Below are 24,979 nucleotides of genomic sequence, written 5' to 3'. Positions count from 1 at the left end.
TGGCTCTTTTTCTCTCATCTTTGGGGCCAGAGGAGCCATGTAGCCTCAATCACGCGCATAGTTAACTTCTGCTAGTGCAAGCTACAACTCCTTGAGGCACACAAGTTCCTGCGCGATAGTGAAGGTTTGAAAGCCCTGGTCGGTGGTGGTGCTGTGTCCAGTTTCCTTGTCCACATGTCCGATGGTTTGCGAGGCATATTTGTCACCCAAGTCTGCTGCACATTCTCTTGCCGAGACATGCCATTTCGTCTTGCAGGCTCACCACGGCTTATACAGGCTGCCACAGTGTGTGGCATATCTGCGAGATTTTTATGCGAAGCATATTACTAGAGCTCAACCCAGCTCATCAGGCGCGGCGGTGTCGCCTTCAATACCACGTGACATCGTGACGTCACGACAGAGGAGAAACGGGGCTCCAACTCGCGCCGTCGCTCGAGAGCTCAACCCAGCTCCTCGGGCGCGGCGGTGTCGCCTTCAATACCACGTGACACCGTGACGTCACGACAGAGGAGAAACGGGGCTCCAACTCGCGCCGTCGCGGCGGTATATAAGCAGCTGCGCTTGCCTCTGCTAGCATATATGCTGCTAGACACTCACGAGGTGAGATGCCTCCTGGAGACAGAGCTGCTCGTTGGAATGAGAAGCGAAGGTTGCGGCGTGCTACAGAGACTGTTTCTAGGTGGCTTTGCTACGGCGCAGCGACTATATACGTGCCCCGCATCGGACGCGGTGAGCGTCGAGCAACGCAGCGTTCGGCGCGACAACGAAATGTGCGCCTGAGCAAGCGCCGCACGCCTGAGCCGACGCCGACGACACCGGCTTTTCTGCGACACGAGCTCCTTAACGCTGTCGCGTTAAAATAAAGGCTAGTATGCTTCGCATGCTGGGCTTAAGCTCAGCTAAGCCACAGCCATTTTTTTCTTACATCTATTAGAATGTAATGAAAGAAGCTTATAACGAGTTGCTTTGCAACAGCAGTAACATCCAATTTTAAAATTGCATTCCTTCTAGCCTGAAGAGCACAGCTTTCAGATTACACCAATGACAATCTGGCATGACCAACAAGTGCAACATCCAATTTTAATTAACGAGCAGTGGCCCTCTATGCAAAACATACTACAAGTTCATTCAATGCCACATGCCAGCATGCGACTCCACTGTCACAGTGCGATATCACTCATTCCTGTTTCACAGTGTTCAGGTGGTGCTTCCATGTTTGAATTCAAGATGGAGCAAAACATTGTCTGAGCTGTGTTTGCCTGCTCTCAATCTTGCTCTGTTTTTATATAGCAGTACTATTTCCTTCACATTACAGTATTAGGATCTTCTTCTCCCTTTTGCACATGCTGACATACACATTGATGTGCTTGTAGAATTCTGAGCATGCCAATGACAATGATACCAAAAGACCTGTGCTGACAGCCTTTGGTGGCAGCAGTTCAATGCAACAATGTTGTCCAAGTACCCCGCAGACAATAATGACACACATTTTTGCACAACAGAAGCCCGTATTTTATTAATGGCACCTGTATTGGCTCAAAATATTGCGGGAGTGCAGGTAGCGAAACCTTCTAAAATAGCTTTTTAAAATGCCCGCATAGAACGACCAATCAGGTCACTTCATGCTCTAACAACATTAAAACTTGACATGGAGAAATAAATATATTACAAGTACAGAAGCCAAAAACAAAAAGGTGCACGCAAGAGCATGAAAAGTTTCACCTTTCACACCCACATGCATCCTATAGACGCACCCATGTAAATAAGGCAATCTTCTGATCACACAAACAACCACTGCAAAACATACTGCAAGTTGTCTTTCCAATGACTAGCGACGCTAATGTCTGAACCACTCAGCGCACAAAAAAATATAACAACTAAAGGTGCTCTACGAATTGGTCTTTGGCAGCTAGCTGATGAGATACTGGAACAACAAACACGGGCCTGGGCGTTGCTAGAGTGGAAAAGACCATACAGCCGCTGCTTAGATTTTTTGTGAATTAGAAGAAACTCAAGCCATCTTGTGCTAGTCATCAGAAAGTGAAGAAAGGGCAAAGTACAAGTTAAATGCAATCTGCATGTCCCTGTACCCTGTCATATTTCCGCATGCATTTCAGATCACTAGGATGACACATTCAACAATTGACATGGCGGGACGATTGGAAAAAATACACAGCCATGTGCAAGCACTGTGAAAATAATTTTTCAGAAAAATTCGGTCACACTCCTAAGCTGATGCCACAGGTACACAAGGCATTCAGGTTTGGAAGATCAGATTAGTCGTGATGTAACGGACAGTATAAAATTTTTGTAGAGAGGTCCAGAGTCCCATTTTCGAGGCCTGCACTGAATATGCGTCAACTGTTAATGTACGACGGCAGTGTGTGTGTGTAACAAAAAATCTCACGATGCATGGATACTTCCAAGTCAAATTGTTCCCACAGAAAACGCAATGTGTGGCACCACACACAACAATTAAACAGTAAGCAGGCTCCAATTCAGAAAGCAGTGCACGATGATGGCATCCGTAAAATTGACGCAGCGTTGGGGAGAATGTAGCAAGCGCTAGCAATGAAACACAGCCAATGCTCACTCTGTCAAAATGACGCTGGTTGATGAGCATACAGACAGCCTGTGTTGAAAAGAAAGCCGAAAGCTTCGAGCTTTGAAACATGAACTTGGGAAGGGCTGCTCAGGGAATCGCACAGTTTACAGGATGGCGTTTTCTATGTACAAGAAAAAAAACAAAGAGGTGCAGGTACACATGTGACATATGTCCAAAATGCTGCTTGACGCTGCAGGACAAGACTAGTCCAGCTTTCCTTCAGCACTTGAACCTGCTTATCTATGCTTTTTGAAGGTAATATATAACAACACGCCCTCGGACAATATGCATAACAGTGATGGCTTGCACAAGCAAGTACGTGATACAGCTTCCAAGCAAGACACCTGTCCCCGGGGCTTCCGTTGCTTTACGCAATGTGAAAGCGTGCCAAATCCACGACACCTTGTTTAACCTTTGCAGGTAAAAGAGATGTGGGAGCTGAAGCTATTTGCAACAAAGCCCTCATTCTGCCTCAGTACTAATAAAGCTTATTTCACGGTGCAATGAACAAAGCCATAGGGCATGCCAAAGTGCAGTGGCTGCGACTCTGCATTTTTTCGTCTGCTCTGTAATGTGCATGCTTACAAACAGCCTACTTCTGGAAAGAAATGGCCGCTGAAAACTGATTGTGCCCTCTGTGACCTTTTGTGACCAAATTAGAGTGTATGGTCTCTAGGCAAGTTGTGCTCGTAGCTGAAACATAACATGTTTTTGCAAGCAATCCTTATAAGCTCACTCTTGCATACACCCTCCTCGAATTGAGAAAAAAAAAGCAAGTCAGCAGCAACAAGTACTCTTCGAGGTGCCCAACAATTTTCTTTCAGTGTTTTACAACTGGACAAAAGCAAATGGTGTATTTTTTTTTTCTTCTTTGCGTGATAGTGACTCCCAGTTAGTGGCAATGACTTATACAAAAATAACAAACCCAAAAATGGGCATAGTGCATGATCAATAAATGTCTTCTGCTTCACGCACTGATATTTGGCCACGGAGGGAACTGGCGGCAGAGCGGGAACCATGGCTTTAGTTTAACATATGCATAAGGTGTTCCCCAAGCGCAGTGCGAGGCTTGCTGGAGCTGTTTACAGGTAGCAGATAACAAACATGCTGCCAGCACAATGTCTTTTGCTATTTACAGCTAGCAGACGACAAACACACAGGCATATCGCACTTTCAGATGATGGCTGCACTCTCCAGGTTCTCTAAAACAGGGTCTTCCCCACTATATTAACACTGGTGCCCATTTTGCTGCACCAGATGGCGCCAAAGTTGTGACACAAAGCCTGCAAGCATTCAGCTTTGCATCGGCTTTCTCTCCTCTTCGAGAGTAGTGTGTCTGTCTGCTGTGTAACACGTTTTTCCAAGTCCTTACTCGCCGATGTTGTTGTTCCCCACATGGTTGTTTTGCTGACTCAGGAGCCAAGCATCATAGACAGCCATTTCCTTGCGTTCTTTCTCATAGTTGCGAGTCTCATACTGCAGCCGGTTCCGTATGATGCGCTGCACCAGGTCATGCGTTGTGAGCTTGTTCTTGCTGTCCAGTATCTTGAACTTGCCAACACGCTTGGGCTCCTGTTGACCAAAGAAGGCACTCAGGGGTTCGTTCAAGAGGCATGAACACTAGATAAGTCAGGGACGGTATGTAATGATCTTTCTCATTTTGGATTCTCTTGCTCTTCACCAATCATTTGCACAAGGCCATGTCCCAACTATTGCTGGGATCAGGCACTCAGCGGACAGGTTATAAACAAATAGAATTTAATCAAGTCTCATGATGTACAGTAATAGGGCTACAGCACTTTCTGCACATAAAGAAAAGTGAATCAAGAAGAAATACCAAGGGAGCACTTCTCAGGCACATCTCGTTACTTTGAGTTCGTGGGAGGCAAAGCAGTAATGAATGCTCAGCAACTTTCACTTCCTTGCCATACAGTATGTTTAGTTTCGTAACTGGTTGTGCTGCAGTTTCACATGCATTTCATGTAATCATGTGATAATGTGATTTCCTACCACATCTCCTTACCATTTGTCTGATAGTACTTTCTTTGTCGCACACATCTTTAAAGGGTAGCAATTATACAATGAAAAGGCCCTGCAAAAACACTGTTACTATTTAAACAAAACCTTTAGTGAAAGTAATACTGAAAGAATTATTTATATTAGGAACATCAAACTGTTGGCCATCATGTAATAGCAGCAAGCATCAGACAACATATAGCCACCTGCAGCTCACACACTTAGGCTAATCTTTGCATTGTAGAGAATGCGGTTGCATCCAAGTGTTCTCTGATACTGGAATGCTTTCTAGGTACAAAGAGAAGGGGGCACATGAGAGTGAACAAGTGTTTTTTGTCAATAGATAGAGTGAAATGTGTGTTGATAGACCATCTACTGCATTGCATGCCTCTGTGAGAGTACCTCGATGAACACCATCAAATGGTATTTTGTTCTCTTTTACTGTTGTCTTTGCATTTCTTGTCATGTGTTTGCTTCAATATGTTTTTGTTATTTGAGTGAAAAAAAATCTGAGCTGATAAATATTCAGTGCCATGTCTGTATTTCTTCCCTCCATGTTAAGTTTTCTCACTCTGCTTGCTTCAAGAATCTCTCATCAAAACATCATTCTGATGCACGCTTTAGGAAGAAAAAAAGTTGGAGAACATGGGCAAAGATAAGTGGTACTTCAATAAAAAGGTATGTAAAAAATTCAAGCTACACTTATGATACTCACAGCATAGGGGTCACGGCCATCCACATCTTGCATGATTGGAGTCTTACCATGGCACACCACATGAACCTAAAGAAGAATTTGCACTTAATGTCTCAACAGCAAACTTGAAATTGTACATTGCAAAGCGACCAAGAAACGAAATTAATAAAAAGCTGTGCATAAGTTTGCTTTGTCTAGAGATGTCTACATCAGTATAGACGTCGTCTAGAATTATTGTTTCTGGTAAGTTTTTTTTTCCACACTCGATTCAGCCGGACATCATCACAGTTACTAGGGTACGAATTATGCATTTGCAGACTGAGTGGCTTTCTTAATAAAAAAAGCTTTGATCAATGTGAAATTGTGGAGTACGTTTTCCTAGATGGCATTGAAAAGGCCTTCTGTCAAATAATGCTGAATAAAAAATTGTGACATGTCAACTGTGATTGCTTGAAACATGCTGAACAACAAAAGCCAAGATGCAGTTAAAAAAATGTGCAAATTTCAACTGAGAGATTATATATACTGTACATTAGACACTAAACAGGTTTATAATGACAGAGGTTGCAAGGCCTTTCGCATCGAGGACCAAAAGCCTTGAGTATTTAATAATAACAATGAATATAGGCTTGCTGAAGTCATGAGCCAAATATAAAAATTTTTACAGAAAATGCACTGGCTAAAGCAATGGCACACTGTTCTCTAAAGCCTGTTTTGAGTCAGAAATCGAACTAGTTTTTTTTCACCGAACACATAAACACTATATCTCATTAGTTTTGATCAGTCTGATCATCCAATATATCAGCAACTTACACGGAAATGCTCCATGAGGTCTGTAGTGACAGAGTAAGGAGCTCCTATGACCACTTCATTGACATACTGAAATCAAAGACAAAGAGCAAACCACTTGAGTACAATCAACATCAACATCATTCCTTTTATTCGGAGCCATTTGCAAAGCACTGGAACCAAACTACACACTCTTTTGCAGCTACCGCAACCGAACAACTGCCCAATGACTCCATATGAATGTAAGTGAATGTCCTATAGGAACACCTGAGCTGGAGAAGCTGTGTTAAACCTTGTGCAAAAGAAGTCGCGAAGTCCCTAAATTCTAGGGGCTTTCTTGCAGCCGTCGCAGTACTTGGAGGTATGGGTGGGGGGCAATGGCATGCTTAGACTGCGCGAGGAGTGTCGCAAACTAGCTTCATGGCCTCTGACCTTTCACGATATACAGATAAATGAGATTGGTAACCTGACAAAGTGCGCCATGCCTCATAGGTCTCATAGGCGTCAAGCAGCACATGACAAGGCACTGGTTCTGACCAATCATCAGGAAGGCCTAGTGGCTACGAATGAAGCTGAGCCAGAGAAGGTAGTGCGAGAAAGGAGACGGGTAGTTAGAGAAAAAAATAGGGCCCATTTACTCCTCTTCCTCCCTATCTGCCTCAACCTGCACATATTCAATGAAGTTTGCAAGTTATTTGCGCAGCTTGCATAATAATAAAAATTAGCATGATTATGTACTCATCCAATTTCAGTTGCACTCGCTAGGGAACTAAGTAACCTCAGGAAGCCACTCGTGAAGGAGACTTTGAAAACAAAGGACTACTTTATTAAACAGAAACCACTTGAAATCCTCCACTTGAACCTCAAATCACAAGAAAAAATTTAAAACTTTCTTCCTTTCTTTTGCACCCTCTGAAAAGTTGCATTTTATATGTGCAAATAAATTTGCATTTATAATAGACACCTACAAAAGAAACTTTCGTGGCCTACCATGAATCCCAAGTTTTGTTTCTACACGTGAATGCTCACACCTGTGTATGTGACACAACAAAAACCAAGTATGCCAAAGGTTCACTTGTTCTGGTAACTATGACCGCACTGAACACAAGCAACATTAAAGCCAGGAAAAGCACAGCAATCACTCTGTCTTACAGCATTTGTGACTGCAGTAGCACCACTTAGGTGTAATGCACACTTCCCATGTATCCTTGGCACTTAAATTTTTTATTTTGGACAGAAATAGGCCAGCTAACCCTTTAAAGAAGCTTACATAAAAGTGCCAAAAAGAAGCACTTATTTTTCACTGAAATGTTAAAATTACGCCGAGAATAAAGATATTCAACGAAAAGAAAAAATACTTTACAGAAACTTTTTGAGCAATAGATGGACAACACCAGGCCAAACACGGGAAGCAAGGTTTGCCTCAAGCCACCTATGGCTTCGTAGGGAACTTGAGCAGAAGAGGCCGAAATAAAGTACAACTATTACAATCTGTATATTTTTTTTTCCAAATACACCATTAGCCTTCCGTGATAAATCAAAATGGCCGGAGTCATTTTGACCTATCACAAAGGAGCTAATGGCAGATTCAAAACAGACTGGAATAGTTTTAAGTTATTCCGGCCCAGTTCTTGTCCACATGTGAAACAGAGGTGTACATCGCATTGCATCTGCAACTATGCGAAACCACCACAACCAGAGATCTGGCATTGCTCTTTTTCCTCTGACCGTGCTTTCAAAAGAAGGCGAGTGGCACGCCATATTTGTTCTTCCCAATCCTGTGCGCCTGCTCTAATACAACGAATGGTGCTTGCTGCCTGTCATTCAATGTTGGCCAAAGACATCTGGCCAGGTACTCCATGCTCAATACCCAAACTAAGAAAGAAAAAAAGACGTTTTTACAGTGACGGCATCCGTCCATAAAGGGTTATAATTAGGAGTGTGCAAATATTCGAAAGTTTCGAATATTATTGAATATTATATTTTTAATATTCATATTTGATTCGAAAACTAGGTATTCGAAAATGTTTGAATATTCGATTGGATACAAATATTCGGAACATCGAATATATTGCTAGCTGTGCGGGAGAAAACATGATTCTTAGCCTTTATTTATGTCTAATCTAAGAAAATGTGTCCTATGTTGGGCTGAATTTGCGAAAATTCCATACTGCTGGCGAAATTTCGCCTGTAAAACATGCTTAGCCACTGGAAGCATAAGCTTTGCAGGAAAGCCAGCTCCTCAAAAGCCCATACCCCTTGCGAACAGCGAGGGTGCACTCTTTTGCAGGTTCCACCCCAAGTCGTGAGCTTATTGCTTGACATCAAACAAGATGAGTGACGACTGGTACAGGGTCAAATGCCTATGAGTTCATGGGAAATTTCTGCGGTGTAACAAGGCACAGGTTGGCGAGAACAGAAAACCAGCAGAAATATTCAATTTTCCAAGCTAGCATGAGCCAAATACACAATATTTTAGTACTACGGCTAAACAGTTTAATTTGTTTACCAATGACAATGTAATTGCACTGTTTCAACATGTTAAAATGAACCAACCTGCTAATAAATGCACGTGCATATCATTGTTCAACATTCGATTCGATATTCAATGCCGAGTATTCGTATTCAATATGTACTCGAAAATTGTTATATTCACATGCCCCTAGTTATATAGTTGCAAAAAAAAATACCAAGGAAGTTAAGGTGTTCGCATTTCCACATACCTTGCAAGCCAAGACGCTCAGAACACGCTCGTGGAGGTTCATGATGGGGTAGTTGTAACCTTTGTACCTGTTCACCACCTGTGCAAGATGGAAGGATTGCATGCCTAGTGTTTCCCACGCAAACCGAATCACTGAACAGCCACATCAGCATTTTGATATGTAGAATCGCTTCTTGCAGATACACAATTGACTGGTGTCCTCACAGTACAGGTAATGAAGAGAAGGGCATGCGTGTTGTTTCATTTTGGGCACATGTTCTTCTCTAACAGCTAACAGCACAATTATAAAGCAGGGTGTCTACCAAGTTGACATTGCCAAATTCCCCGAGTTTTCTAGGTTTTTCCCTGAGTGCATTAGCAAACTTCCCTGAGTGACACAGAATTTTGTTTTATGTCAACACGGGCTGACACCATGTCGCCCGATGCTGTCACTCTTAAGCAAACATGTTAAAAATTTTAAAAAATGACTTCATAAGTTTGACTAGTAAGTAGTGGTGCTTATTTTATTTAAAAAGAAACAGAAAGGAGGGGTAAGTAAAATGCACAGCGAATCAAATATCTTCGAAAAAAATGGCAAAACCCATTGCAAATCAAGTAGAACATTTTCAAATACGAATAAAAAGAGATGCGTACAGAGCATACAGAAGCAAATATTTTGGATATGAACTATTTCTATCAACTGATACCAAGCTCATTGGTATGAGGCCCGAACTTTGTTGCAAGTGAGTCTCACTGAACAGCTGGAAAGTCAACCTCAACTGTCTTGACATACTCTAGCCTGTGCACAGCACCTCAGTGCTGCATTCACTGCTTTAAAAAGTTTATTTTAGTTTGGATGAGGGACAGCTGCATCTCACCATCGACCAACATGTTTTTTGAGCTCAAGCTTCTTCAAAGAAGTGGCAGCACGCTTCCTTTTCCATTCATTCCTCAATGCATAAGTAGGTATTTTCTGTTCTCGTGTTCTTTCCGCTGCGCGTTCGCGCCACGGACCATTTAAAGCAACCTATTAGCCAATTGTACAGTCAATGTACGATTTTTCGGACTCCCTAGGGGCCGTGAAAACGTCCGAAAAAACAGGCAGTCCGAAAAAAATTAATGCATGTCTTTTACTGCCTTTAAGGGCTCAAATCGCCACAGGCACGTTAGAAGCTTTATTGCGGCGTATTGCGGTGAAGCTTGTTAAGCTTCACCGCAATACTTAATGCATGCCTCACCTCGTAACATTTCTGTGCTGAGGAAAAGCTGCCTTTCGGGAACCGGCATTATGCAACGTGCCGTGCTTTCCGAGCTTCGAAGCCAAGTCGGTGTCATTGCTGACAGCGGCGAACTCTTTCAATGAAAAAACACCGCAATGAAAGGCAAGAAGCTTAATAGCGAACGTCGAAGAAATTTGCCAAGCGCTGCCGCAGTGGTGGCTACAGCTGACAGCGGATCTGCATGCCAGAGCGCCGGTAGTGGCTTTGACTAATGCCGTTTTAAACCTGCGGTCACGGCAGAAAGTCCAGAAAATCGGACGGCGGAGGATTCTTGCGTCCAAAATTTCAGCCGTTCTTACACAATTGACTCTATGCGGTACGTAGTGGTACCGCGAAACCGTCCGAATTGTCGGGTATGTCTCAAAAATCGGGCGTCCGCAAAACATGCCGTTGACTGTACACTGGCAACCCCTCCAGCCGACGACACGGCATCAAAGACTATTCGTTACGATTCCTCTGTTACTTGGGCCCGCATAAGTGTGACTTTCCTTCCCTTTCAATAAAATGACATCTAATTTTCCCTGATAGAGGCACAAATTCCCAGAGTTTTCCCCAAGTATTTCCAAACTATTCAATATCCCTGAGAATTCCCTGTTTTCCCGGTTGGTAGACACCCTGAACGGTGACGCGCAGAATGTTTCCTCAGAACCATGCAAATGCAGGTATCACTGGGCCAATCTGAAACCAAACTAGCACTAGAACCTTATCTGCGCACTAAGACCTGCATGCAAAGGTATTTGTTCCATTTCTGCGACAACCGCACAAAAAATTTAAATGAATGTATCTCCATTTTCTAAGGCACCCTGGTCACTGCACACTTGATTGTAGGCTCACGAACAGAGCAGCAGGTCTCCAAAAGTCCTGTTTATGCAAATAAGCCTCATGACATAACATGTCTCATCTACACTTCATAAATTGTAGTCAACTACTGACCAATAAGAGTTGTCAAGTTGGACATATTCCTCATCCTAGATTGATCGAAATCTTGGTTCAACCAATTTGGTCAAAGTGAATTCCGAGGAAACCCACAACTTGCAGCAAGATTCACTAAAAGACTTCTTTCATTTACTTTCCATATTTGTTCAAACACTGGACAATTCTTCGAGCAAATGTTAACTTCTTGCATTTCTGAATCGCCAAAAAGCCTTGCAGTAGTAGATCAACTTTTGCATGAGCAGCTTTAAAAAGAATGAAAGGCTTGCAATAGTATGCATTCACTTACTGATCTTACAAAATTTCAACACCTGAAGCTCACTTAGTTGTTTCTGCACAATGAGAAACCACTGCCCATTCCATGAAAGCAGAAGCTGAATTCTAAATGATGCATCACGTTAGCAATGAATTTATGGATACAATGCCCGACCCATCAAAGGCCAATGTCACTTTGGCTGCACTGGTTACAAATGAGCAGTGCATACTATTGAAGCAGCCTTGGCAAAGCTGCAAGGCTCGCAAATGTAGTGTCATTTTCACACTACCAGCCTTTAAATATCACCTAAACAGATTATGTGTGCATCTGCCAGTTGGCCGATATGACATAAATCTTAGCACTTTACCTTCAACATTCTTTTAGCTTGCCATGGGCAAGCTAAACAGTTTTGGTATCAAAAGTTCCTCCTTTTTGCTAGTTTTTTGCGACGCATTTGCACCTTTTCAAATGAAAAATCTTGCACAGAGGCTGCTCTATACCTGCACTATCTGAAACAAGGCTTTCGTGCAGTCAAAAATTTTGTGGCAATTGCCTGTATGAATTGAGTCACTAAAGTGATAAGCAGATGAAAGAAAGCACAATGCCAGCAAAAAGCCTTCCCCATGAAGACTGTTAGATTTAGGCACCTGCGCAATTTCAAGGCCAACAGCACGCATATGACAAAGCGATACTTACAGGGTCTGTGTGGAGCCCAACGATGAGATAGTCGCCTTCGCCTTTTGCCTTCTCCAAGAAATCCAAGTAGCCGACATCTTGAGCAAGCAACGTATGTCAAGGCTGTGCAGAAACTTCAAGGCCATTTACAATAGTAAAAGGCTCCATTCATGCGTAAAAGATGCGTCTGAAGTTTCCTTTAGTTAGCACATCATGCTAACTAAAGGAGCTGGACAATTACAACATCAAACTAGATACAGCCCAAGCACCGGGAAAGGAGCAACGCCCACTGAGCAATGCAATATATACCCGTCATCAACGTTGTCACTTATACTGACATGGTGACAAGCATGTCCCAACTTTTGATGAAACTGAGTGCTTAACAGAAATGCTGAAAGGATACGAAAAAGGTCAAAGGCTCCTGCCACGTAAACAATGCGATCTGTGCTCTGGAATAAAGGAACATATGAAAAAGGTCATCGAGAGGCACAATGCGTCATTATTCTACTTCAGGGAGGGACATCTCTGCACTGAAGCGACACACACGAAAAAAGGTAATTAATCTCAACCACATCAGTGGATTACATAAACTGCATGTAGCTATCAAAAACACTGAAAAGAATGGTTGATTGCCCCCTAAAAAAAGGCTAATTTAGGTCAGGAACAAACGAGATATGCGAGTACACAGCAGTCTCTTAAGAGGCTATTTCCTTGCTGCCACAGATGGGCTTGCTCCATCTTTAAGAGTTGGCTAAAGAAAATGCATGCAAGACTGATGACAGTTACTGTTGCGGGACAAATTCAATCCTACAGGGAGTAAAGCTTTTAACCCTTCAAGGGGTCCAAATCTTGTTTTTATACAGTCGACTCCTGTTAATCCGACCCTTGCAGGACCACCAGTTTTGGTCAAATTATACAAAAGGTCAGATTAACAAACAGCAGCAAAATCAATGGATTTAGCTATTCCTTTAAATAGACTGTTGGCATTGACAGACTACTCCAACACAGTATTACAATAACTATATAAGTCGGCTGCTACTGGTGACACATGGACCTTAACACTATTGTCAGCACTGACAAAATCTGCAAGAGGCACCCCCCAGTGAATAGTGCAAGGAGTCGTCATCACTGCAGGACAGGTTGCTGTCATCACTGTCATCGTCTAGAGAATCAGCAGCACCGTCTGCTGTAATTTCTCGTGTTTTCAAGCTTCTTGGTAACAGCTGCGCACCTGACGCAGGCGCCGGTGGGGGTCAAATTAATCGAAGCGACTTGCTTTCACGTTCGAATTAAATTAGTGCTCCTTTTTAGCCTCCCCCTCCCAACGTATGGTTTCTCGCCGGGACTTTCGAGTGCCTCCAAATTAAGCCAAAAGTAGAGCTAACTGAGGCAACTTAATGCAAGTAGACTGTATTTAAAAAGCTGCAAGTGCCTTTGCATGCTTATACCTTTGGCTCTTTGCCCTCGGCAAACTGTATGATCTTTTGCGTCGTCGGCAGAAACTGGGAGATTCCGGTCCACGGGCTGTGCGTCGTGGAGTCCTAGGAACAGAGGGAGAGAGAACGCAACAGGACGCCTGTCGAGACACGGACAACAACAGAGAGACAGGCAGAACACACCCACACGTGAACACCAACAAAGCACCCAAGCAGCCTGTGAAAGTTCTCCCGGTCTTTAATTGTTTGGTTAGCAGTGCCACAGCTCTTTGTATGATGTTTGCGCGCTTACAATAGTAGCGAGTTGAATCACACAGCTAAACAATTTGTACTTGCAATGAAGCTACAAGTCCTAGCAGAGTCATGACAAACCATACAGTATAGTACAGTGTCACCTGGCTATCTTTCCTGCACATGTCACAGCTATCGGCAAGCTTTCTCCGTTTTCCCGGCCAAGGCTAATGTTCTCGCGAGGTTGTTCCCTGTGTAGAAGTTAATGCAATTAAAAATGTGGACAAGTTACAAATGCAGGCTTCCTTTAATGTTTTCCGCATTGATAGCATCATGAATATTTAAAAGACACAGTGGCATGCTTAGCTGTTCCACACATCAGTACGCCGCACGATAGGTCACATAGCCCTATGCAAATGCTGCTTGCAAAGAATTTGTCACATGTTCATTAGTAACCTATAAGCTTTGCTCTACATTGAACTCGCAGCTAAAGAAATGTGGCAGTAAGGCAACACAGTCTTGCATTCATGCTAAGAACTTCCTACTCCGGCAAGCGTTTGTTGACTATCAATTGTCTCACTTATGGTTAACCTGATCTCACGTTAACGCATGTTCTTTGCTGTGTTGACGTACGCTACCACAATATCTTTATTTTTTTTCTTTCTTGCACATCTGAAAGCAGCAACTTGGATTGTATAAGGTATCTCAGACAGCAAAGCCGAATCCCAAACGTATACGAACAGGAGCAAAGTGTCAGAACACTCGGTGACACTGAACACGTCTCAGACTGTTCTTTCTGCAGTGGAGTGCTACCATTTCAAAACATTTTCCGTCTGTCCTCCCATAATGACGCAGCAGTGGAAGCGCAGCAGCAGGCCGCCTGCACGCTCTCACAGCATTCACTTACGCCGTTTCCATTGACGCAGGCTGTGGTTAGACCATCATCAAAACCAGAGAACTGCAGACGTGTAGGACGGGGGGGGGGAAGGGTAGAGTGGAAAGGGGGGTCCACAGGGGTCGACAGATGCAAGTGCAGTTAGGAGGGGGGCGAGGAGAGGCAGGACACACACGCAGGGACATGAAGAAAAAAAACAATAAGGTAGACGGCAACAATACAAACAAATGCATAAGGGCCCATAAGTAACTCTGGGCAAACAAAACTTCTCGTCTCACACAATCACTCGGACATTGTACAGTACAAGTTCATCACTGCGAAGCTGTAAGCCAACCGGAAAGGAAAGAAGAATCCCGATGCTGGTAACTTCACTATAGGCAAAATCTCATTATAACAAAGTCACATGCGAAACTAAAATAACTACGTTATGTTCGATATTTGTTGTAATCATATATTCATTACACAACCATATTGGAGAGAAACAATTCATATTTACTTCATTGCAACAGATCATTCGTTCTATCCCTGTTCATTATATTGAGGTTCAGCTATGTGGTCACTGTTACCTGCTTAGCCAATTTTTGTTCTGGATAAACTACTTTGAGGGCAGTTGACTGGACCTCATTAAAAAGACTGCAAAACTGCTTTATGTTCAATCCAGAATTACAAATAGCACTACATCTAAAGTGCCGAAGTAATCTTGCCTGCACATGTTTTTTCTCCCACATCTACTATTCTGAAATTTGTAAAGCCATACAAACAGTCTTATTAACAGTTTTGAATGTCATTATCATCGGCACATTGCATATTCTTTTGTTTTCTTTTTCACTTATTTTTCTTTTTTCCCTACCATAAGCTTCCACACCATTGTGGATACAATAGACAAATTGAGTTTTTTTGCTACATTCGTTTCTTCACTGTAGCAGCTTTCACTAAGTCAGTGAAAAATTATGTTGACACGTATGCAAGCTTAATTTAGACAGGCCTTGCTTTTGAATACAGCCGTATCTTAATGACATGCACATCCCTATAACCAGAACCCACTGTATATGGCAGTTTTTCTTTTTTTCATTGTGCCCTTGTACAGAAAAGTACACGGCGTCCTAAACACCCTTCAATTGTGAGAAAAAAAATGCAACATTATGTTCCGCAGCAACTACTGGTATACAATGCTGATCCAATGACACGTTCTGGGACCGTGTAACATGAAACTATTCCAATATATTTTTATTCCAATCTCCTGATGTCAAATTTGCGTAACCACCGACGCAAGCATCGGGCGGTCACCCGCAGGGTTGTCTGAACAAACTAATCAAATGCTCCCCTCGTTTATAGGAGGTCACTATTGTTTGCTTGAAAAACGAACAACATTGCCTGCACTGAGCGACTTGTCTTATCTAATTGGCTCACGAGAGGCGAGGGGTATGCTCAAGTGGAGAGGGATTCGATAGGGCTCAGCCACTGCACTGAATATCGATAACCGGATGAAGAGGGTGGTGCCGGCATCTGCGCTTGGTCCGCTTTCTCTTACTTAGCTTGCGGTGGCTCGTCGACAATCGCAGCGGCATGCAACGGAAGCTTAAGAATGATGCTAAAACGGATCCTCAGCAAAGAAGAGTTGGCAGAACAAGGTCATAAATGTGCCGAAAGTTCTCGAAAACATCCCTCGGCCAAGCAAAAGGTTTTATTACATGCAAATAAACCCATGCTCTCCGGTAGGGGCGAGTAGCCAATGCAGGAGTGATCGGCGGCATCATCATCATCATCATCAGCCTGGTTACGCCCACTGCAGGGCAAAGGCCTCTCCCATATTTCTCCAACAACCCCGGTCATGTACTAATTGTGGCCATGCCGTTCCTGCAAACTTCTTAATCTCATCCGCCCACCTAACTTTTTGGCGCCTCCTGCTACGCTTCCCTTCCCTTGGAATCCAGTCCGTAACCCTTAATTACCATCGGTTATCTTCCCTCCTCATTACATGTCCTGCCCATGCCCATTTCTTTTTCTTGATTTCCACTAAGATGTCATTAACTCGCGTTTGTTCCCTCACCCAATCTGCTCTTTTCTTATCCCTTAACGTTACACCTATCATTCGTCTTTCCATAGCTCGTTGCGTCGTCCTCAATTTGAGTAGAGCCCTTTTCGTAAGACTCCAGGTTTCTGCCCCGTAGGTGAGTACTGGTAAGACACAGCTATTATACACTTTTCTCTTGAGGGATAATGGCAACCGGCTGTTCATGATCTGAGAATGCCGGCCAAACACACCCCAGCCCATTCTTATTCTTCTGATTATTTCCATCTCATGATCCGGATCTGCAGTGACTACCTGCCCTAAGTATATGTGTTCCCTTACGACTTTCAGTGCCTCGCTGGCTATTGTAAATTGCTGTTCTCTTCCAAGACTGTTGAACATTACTTTAGTTTTCTGTAGATTAATTTTTAGACCCACTCTTCTGCTTTGCCTCTCCAGGTCAGTGAGCATGCATTGCAGTTGGTCCCCTGAGTTACTAAGCAAGGCAATATCATCAGCGAATCGCAAGTTACTAAGGTATTCTCCATTAACTTTTATCCCCATTTCTTCCCAATCCAGGTCTCTGAATACCTCCTGTAAACACGCTGTGAATAGCATTGGAGAGATCGTATCTCCCTGCCTGACGCCTTTCTTTATTGGGATTTTGTTGCTTTCTTTATCGAGGACTACGGTGGCCGTGGAGCCGCTATAGATATCTTTCAGTATTTTTACGTACGGCTCGTCTACACCCTGATTCCGTAATGCCTCCATGACTGCTGAGGTTTCGACAGAATCAAATGCTTTCTCGTAATAAATGAAAGCTATATATAAGGGTTGGTTATATTCCGCACATTTCTCTATCACCTGATTGATAGTGTGAATATGATCTATTGTTGAGTAGCCTTTATGGAATCCTGCCTGGTCCTTTGGTTGACGTAAGTCTAAGGTGTTCCTTATTCTATTTGCGATTACCTTAGTAAATAGTTTGTATGCAACGGACAGTAAGCTGATCGGTCTATAATTTTTCAAGTCTTTGGCATCCCCTTTCTTGTGGATTAGCATTATGTTAGCGTTTTTCCAAGATTCCAAGATCGGCGGCAGCCATCTTTTATTCCTTTTGGAATGGGGCAGCCTGCGGCTATACAGAAGAAAATTCAGTTTTGTTCAGCATATTAATGCATCTTTAACGTGTACACGTCACTTTGACGCCGTAAATTTTTGCGGTTTTGTGACGTCGCATGACAGACAGGTGAAATGGGGGTGGTCCAAAAAAGTTTTTGACCAATCGCGGTGGGCTGATTGCAGAATTGGAATAAGAAAACTTTGGAATAATTTTACGTTGTAGTGCCCCAGGTTCTATCAGCTCGTTTTCTATCCATATATACGTAATGCAAAACTAGCTCCATCTTTTGATGCCGACCCAAAAGAAAAAAAAAATTGTGATGTATTGTTCCAGGAAAAAAACCTATGCACTGAATGACCTCCTTGCACAAATTATGTGAGTGAGTGAGTGACTGAGTGAGTGAGTGAGTGACTGAGTGAGTGAGTGACTGAGTGAGTGAGTGAGTGAGTGAGTGAGTGAGTGAGTGAGTGAGTGAGTGAGTGAGTGAGTGAGTGAGTGAGTGAGTGAGTGAGTGAGTGAGTGAGTGAGTGAGTGAGTGAGTGAGTGAGTGAAACAACTTTATTTGGTCCACAATAGACGCGAGTAAACTCAACGTCACCTGCCTAGGCACACTCAGAGAGTAGAAATTTTGCAAAACTGCATACAAAACAAACTTTTCATGCAATTTACTATACTCAGTGAGAGATTAGAACATAAAAACCATCTTGTCCATGATAAAGCGAACCTCGGATGAATCAAACTAAGATGAATGAAACTATTGGCTGCAACTCTGGCTTGCTTCCAATTGTTGCCATGCGTCTACTACACATGGCTACATATGCCTACTGTGCTACATATGTAATGTCATCACTTTCTTAGCTGCTATGAAATGACGTGATATAAAATCTCTGCCAGTTAGTACAACTTGTACTTCTACTCCAGTAATGGCCTTTTATCAGGGCTAACAACAGCATAAATAAACAAACAAACAATGGGATTGTTTGGAAAATTAAGCTTTCTTGGTTCCATAACTTCCATTCAAACAATAACATCACTTAATACCAAAAACCTAATTTTGTCGCCCAACCATAACCCAACCATGGGATAAGAGGGATAGAAACACTGACACAAGGAAGGAAAAACACAGTACCAAGTACCAGTACCAGTATGTACCAAGCACTATCCATACCAGTGCCTCGAGCACTACAGTTGTTTGTGCACATACCGACTGCAGCTCCTGCATTGTCAGTAGTATATTTAGAAACTGTGCACAAAAACTTCACGACACTGAACATCTAAAACAGTTTCAGTGAAACCTGACATTATCAGCTAGGTTAAGGTTAAGGCACATCGACGACAGTAAAAGGAAATGCTAACATGATAACATCAGGCTTAAATACACAGCTCTACAAGTTACTGTCATGCTCTATTCTATTTACAGGAAATACTTTATAACAAGCACAATAGCAGAAGAAATAATTCCTCAGTCAGATAATACACTCAAGAGATAATTACATGTTTCCAGATAAACACTTATATTTTAACGAACATCCAGTTTTTTAATGCAGGCACACTTCTGAACAAAGGAATTCATAAGGTGTTAGAAGTGCCGTTGTTCTGCTTGAGCAGGGTCTGCCACAGCAAGACAACTGCAAAATCAATGTAAAAACACACAATTCAAGTTTGCCTTCGTGCCACTAAAGGCCTCAGAGTGCTTACTGGCAAGACTGGTTGTTCACAAAAGTTTGATCACCGTTCCATTTCAGAATATCAAAAGGACAACCAAACATGCGCCGAAGTCACAGGCATCAAGTTCACGAGGCCATGGCATAGTCGTCGTCCAACTAATCTCAGTTTATCGCTGTAACTGAGCAGAGCTCATTGATTACACACACACACAAAAAAAAACAAGCTCTCAGTGCAATTTTTACCCAAGATCTCAACTTCAGATCACGGCCTCTAAGCCTCTCAGACCAACAGCACGTCTTTCATGTTAAGACGTGTGGGGCCACTGCTACGTCATCTGCTCCAAATCATCTCAAAACCAAGTCGCACCGTGCTGTATTCTCTCACTCCACATTGCACTGTGTATGCAACTATTTCGCTTAGGCGAGAAAAACGACATAAACCATTTAATGCCTGCAGAAGACGTTGCGGGCTGACTGCTGGGATGCAGATGCAAAAACTACAACCTTGTGCATACTCAGCGTGTCGATCATGCAGAACTAACTTAATGTCGTCACACGTCACTGCTGCCTGGCTCAACTGCAGTACAACAAAATAAGTTCTAACACAAGCTTTCTGCCACACCGAATGTGCTCAGATTTTTCCAGCTTGCTGTGGGACACCCACAGTTTAACATGCAGTACATAACTCAAGTAAAACTCTTGCTTGGGCTAGTTAGTTCATGCTTGAATTAGTAAAGGCAAGGCGCAGAAGACCAGGATTCAAGAAGAACACAAACGACAGGACCGGCGCCGTTGTGAGTGGTGCTGGTCCTGTCGTTTGTGTTCTTCTTCTTGAGTCCTGGTCTTCTGCGCCTTGCCTTTACTAATTCAAGCATGACTCAAGCTCAAGAATTTGGTGTCGCGGGCCCCTTTAAGAAATATTTCTGAGCACCGAGAAAGCGACTTGTACAAAAAGTTATAAGCAGCCATGGAGGCAGTAAAGTGCAGGAACAGACCTTGCTGATGTTGCCTGCATGCTCCTTGTCCACACCATACTCCTTGGCACCTCTGTGGTGATGTTGCTTGGTCATCAGCAGCATGCTGCAAGAGTGCACATACAAATACTTTAAAACAAATATCCTGCATGCGAACTTCCTTACTTTCTTTTTTCAGTTGTACTACCCTGTTTTGTCCAGCAAATATGACCCACTTATAGGCCAGCTGTGAACGCTACCAAAATTCAGATGCAATAACAACAATGCGAGATTAGAAATGGCAAGCAGGCACTGTATCAACACAGCTGCATTCAGTACACGCTACCTTGCATTTGAGGTAATGGAGACAACTGCAACCACATGTGAAGGCTCAACCAAATCATTTTAATGTTGGTTACTTCAGGCTACAGGAGATCATCACATGCACCGAGATGTCAATAGACAAGCATTTTTTTCAATTGGCCCTTTAGGATGTAGCTGCCATGGCCTTAAATCAGACCTGCAAGCTCATGCACACTATGAGCAGAATGCCACAGCAACTTGTTCCATGCAGTACGCGTAACTGCACAAGAGGAAAAGGGGGGCATCGTAGTGCTGGCCTAGTGTGCAAGATGCGGTATCAACGAAGCAATAGCGTCAAGAATGACATGGAACATTTGGTACACCTATTGTACTGTCAAGTTTTTATAAACAGAGCGGCACACAAAAAAACAATGTGAGAACAAAACGAAGATCTAGGTCGAGAATGCCACCAGCCACATATCAACTTAAAGGTGAAGTCTAATGCTCTTGTGCAGCCCCTCACAACGTGCAAGCCCAAATGAACAACTCTACGACACAGAGTGCCAGACACACCTATCACATGTAATCCTAGGGAATATATAGGGACAGTGCAATTGAAAGAATGGCAACTGTAAGCACTCACCGGCCAACGAGATCTGTGGTTGAAATTCCTGCTGTCCGTTTGCACTCCCTGCAGGGTGAACAAATGCAATGCGACTAATGAACTTACGAGGTCATTGTGGAAGTGAAAATACATTCTGCAAGTAACTGCTGTGCCAGAAAACTTTAGCTATCAGTATCACAAAAAGAGGTAGCATCTTTAAAAAAAAAAAGCTTCCTCTGGGCAACAAGTGGATTACGTCTTCTTGCAACCACCATGGTTTCACTCCTTGGTTAAGGCGCAGCTACATGCATGAAATTTTCAAGTGACAGCAACAATTCTGGTCGTCGCAGAGGGCCATCCGTTGCCACCGCTTGTTGCATTGCCAGTTTTTGGCCAAACGGAAACATTTTCCTAGTTGTCTGGAAGCCCACATGGCAACTGCGAAACAACATGCCGCCGTGATTGCAAAACCATGATTGTCCACCGTGATCGCAAAACAACATGACAGGAACCAAGCCGCCTGCTTTGACCTGAATTCGTTCTTGCTACTTGTGCTTCGTCATGACACCAAAAAATAAATGATAAACTCGGCCTTCGCTTAGTATAATCTCACACTGAGGACAAAGTACTAGCAATGTTTTGACGTTACCGAGATCACAACAGAAGAAATCTGCAGTATATTGTGACCAAAATCTGGAGACGTGTGGAAATGCATCAAGAATGCAAAAATGAAGAGATTAAAAATGACATTTCTAAGCTGACTTTCGGTCCCAAAGAGCCGGTCGGCCCCGCTTACCGCTGGTAACACAGCACTTTTTTGCTGGTGATGACCAGCATATTAGAACTATACATAGTACACTCTGGCTAAAATGTTGGCTGCATGGCACATTTTCATTTATGGGCCTATAAGTGTGCTTAATCAGGTAACCATAGAAATTTGTAGGAACTTATTTTCGTGACGTCACACCCATGTGTTTGCCACCACCCCATGACACAACAAGCTCCCACGCTGTTGCTATCGCTTGAAAGTCACATGCATGTGGTTGCCTCCTTATGCTTCTCTACAACAGAATATGAATATCACTAGCCTATCAACAAATTATGTTGCGAGTAGCAGTTGTTGCATGTATTGTGTGCCAGGACAAAAAATAATCAGATTGGTTAAACACCAGCGGCACGAGTGGCAATACAGGTCAAAGTGTTTAATCACACTGTGAATCTGGAAAACGCTACTATGCTGGTAAAGCCCGATTAAAATATGCTGCAATATATACAAAGGCAGAATGCAGCAGATATACTTTCTGGCATTAGAGAGATAATGGCGATTTTAAACATAGAACTCACTTGTAACGACCACTCTCTTTGACGTAGCGGTAGGTGTCTTCTCCAGACGCATCCAAGGTGATGTCATCTGCAACCGATTGTTTTTTGTTAGCTTCAGTGCTATAACTGTGAGATAGTTGAAAGTGAGTGCTTGAAAGTGGTTGAGTGATTCAATGTGCTTCAATACTAAGGAACCAAATATGCAGCAATTATTTTTCTTAGTTCATGCTCATAGCTGTGTAGCTTGAGTGCCTTAATTCCCACATGAAGCCTAAAATGTACGCAGAGAAGTCAGTGGATTACCAAATACCAGAATCACTTTTTTTTTTTGTCCAGAAATAGCTGACAGGTCAGCTGGCAATGTAATACTCTTAGTGCGCCTTGAAAAAAAAAAAAAAGTATTGGACGACATCTTTCCCTTACGTGTCTGTCTATCGAACTAGATTGTGAAATTTAAGCGCTTATTGTGACAACCTACTATTTGTTGGTCGACTTGTTGAATGCGTAACAAAACAGAAGAAATTACATTGTGTTATTCAATGTGTGGACCTTGCACAGTTGAAGTGAATCCTCTGTATCAGCAAACAGTTGTGACAGTACGTATGAGTACCGTATTTTCCCGTGTACAAGTCGCGTTTTTCTTTTCTGAAATTTTCGTTGGTGCGTCTTATAGAATGGTGCGACTTATATACAGTCAAAATTGGACTGCATGTTGTTGCTGCATGCTTTGCATGTGTCGTCACAGCCTCGCTAACCACGAAGCCGCTAGCCATGTGTCAGCGGAAAAGTAGCTGCATTATTTGCAGGCGACTTGGAGGAGAACGACTTCGGTTACTTCAACTAAACGCCGTCATGCTATCTATCAATAGCATTGATTATGCTATCGAAATAAAATACTTCTGAAAAGATTGTCTAGATGTTAACATGCGCTTGCACATGTGTCGGCACCACCCACCGCGGAGTGCGTGCAGAACCAGCAGCCACTGCAAGCACGTATTTTCATCGCACTTTTTCACGACCTGATCCTCAACGAGTTTTTCTATTGCTTACTGATTGAACAGGTGCACCTTATACACCAGGACGGCTTATACAATTCTTTTTTCAGTAAGTGCCTTTTTGAGGAGGGTGCTACTTATACAAAGGTGAGACCTATAGACCAGAAAATACGGTACTTGGCATTGTGTCTGTCAATTTTTTTTTCTTCTTGTCATTACTGTCTATATGTTGCACCTGAGAAACAAGGCCTCGGTAGGCAATCAAGAGACACCTTTACCATGCTGGCTCTAGCAGTGCATGCACCAAAATTACATTTTCACAAAGTCTTTCTTCTGTATTTCGTACATGATCAATGTTCCTTCACCTAACAGTACATAACATTCTTTCACCACCACTGCTGAAATTACGGATAAAAAAGTAACTGCAATGCAATCTCTTTCCTTTGAGCAGAGCATTTGAGTCTTGTAACACCTTGCATTGAAGTTGGAGGTACATGTTCAGCCTTGTGGTATCAGCTACTTAGGTATCAGTTCTTCAAGGGCTGCATCAATATGCAAAATCTTACCTCCATGAACGCAGAAGTTGCATTTGTGCTTGTCCAATGTTTCTAGAGTTGTGATGTAGGGTGCACCTTCGACGACCTGTGCAAGAAAGTGAAAATTTCACCAAAATGTGAATATACAGGAACATAAAAGTGACAAAAACCCTTATGTCTGGAAAGCATGTGCACATGCGTGCACATATACACCCACGGTTGTACCATGCACATAAGGCCACATGTTCTCTTTAAAAAAAATGCTATACAATAAAAGCTCACGCTTGTGCCTGTTTCATTCAATTCCATTCATTTAGCCCTAAATACCCTGAAGGGATACCTAGGCAAACAGTCATCATATCATCCCACAGTTCAGCACATGGCAACAGATATATAAACTTATGCATCTGCTGCAATGCAATAGACCATTCTGTTTCATCACCACCGAAATACGAGACGTAAAGCTCAGCAGAACTGACTTAAGATTATGTTAGTATGCCACAGGTTAATACCTTTGAAGATGATTAATCATAAAAACTTCGCTATGCAGTAATCGTAGGCACTTGAAGGTAAAGTGGAGAGGGCGGAAGGGGGAGGGCGGTGTGCAGCGGAATGCCGCAGCCTAGCACACTGGATTTGAGACGTCCTGCACAACACACCTCGTCAACCCACTTGATGGCTCGAACCATCTTGTATCTCTCCTGCTCGGTGAACACGGGTGGTCCCTTGTGGTTCTTGATCTCCTCTGGTCACGGAAAGGCACGGAACAGAAGAATGCAAAACAAGAGGTAAACCAACAAAGGCATTATACTATGCACACCAGCTGCACAAGGAACAGTAAAGGCAACAAGTACATCACGAGAGTTTTAAAAAATGACAGCAAATCTGCTGATAAGAAGTGGCACTAACAGTGATCAATTCAGTTCAGCACTTTTTCTTTTTTCATAATGATA

General features: G+C 42.9%; 1 protein-coding gene across 2 annotated transcripts in view; it reads right to left on the bottom strand.

Moving 5' to 3' along the window:
* Window positions 1-1,488: 1,488 nt before the first annotated feature.
* Pect (phosphoethanolamine cytidylyltransferase) overlaps window positions 1,489-24,979 on the bottom strand; it is a 37,381-nt gene continuing 13,890 nt past the window's right edge. Inside the window, exons 4-16 of one of the 2 annotated variants that reach the window (XM_065447438.2) lie at window positions 24,686-24,771; window positions 24,057-24,132; window positions 22,517-22,583; window positions 21,212-21,259; window positions 20,308-20,392; window positions 14,524-14,574; window positions 13,398-13,490; window positions 12,353-12,398; window positions 11,971-12,047; window positions 8,828-8,905; window positions 6,129-6,194; window positions 5,337-5,402; window positions 1,489-4,177 (exon numbers count right to left, since the gene is read on the bottom strand). In XM_065447438.2, the coding sequence (XP_065303510.1) occupies window positions 3,974-4,177; window positions 5,337-5,402; window positions 6,129-6,194; window positions 8,828-8,905; window positions 11,971-12,047; window positions 12,353-12,398; window positions 13,398-13,490; window positions 14,524-14,574; window positions 20,308-20,392; window positions 21,212-21,259; window positions 22,517-22,583; window positions 24,057-24,132; window positions 24,686-24,771 (1,043 nt within the window). In that variant the 3' untranslated portion in view covers window positions 1,489-3,973. The remainder of the gene's footprint in view (window positions 4,178-5,336; window positions 5,403-6,128; window positions 6,195-8,827; window positions 8,906-11,970; window positions 12,048-12,352; window positions 12,399-13,397; window positions 13,491-14,523; window positions 14,575-20,307; window positions 20,393-21,211; window positions 21,260-22,516; window positions 22,584-24,056; window positions 24,133-24,685; window positions 24,772-24,979) is intronic. The other variant, XM_065447439.2, reaches the window with a different exon arrangement.

The sequence above is a fragment of the Dermacentor albipictus genome, chromosome 8 (genome assembly GCF_038994185.2).
Source record: "Dermacentor albipictus isolate Rhodes 1998 colony chromosome 8, USDA_Dalb.pri_finalv2, whole genome shotgun sequence".
Classification (NCBI taxonomy): Eukaryota; Metazoa; Arthropoda; class Arachnida; order Ixodida; family Ixodidae; genus Dermacentor; species Dermacentor albipictus.
This window is presented reverse-complemented; position numbering and strand designations above follow the sequence as displayed.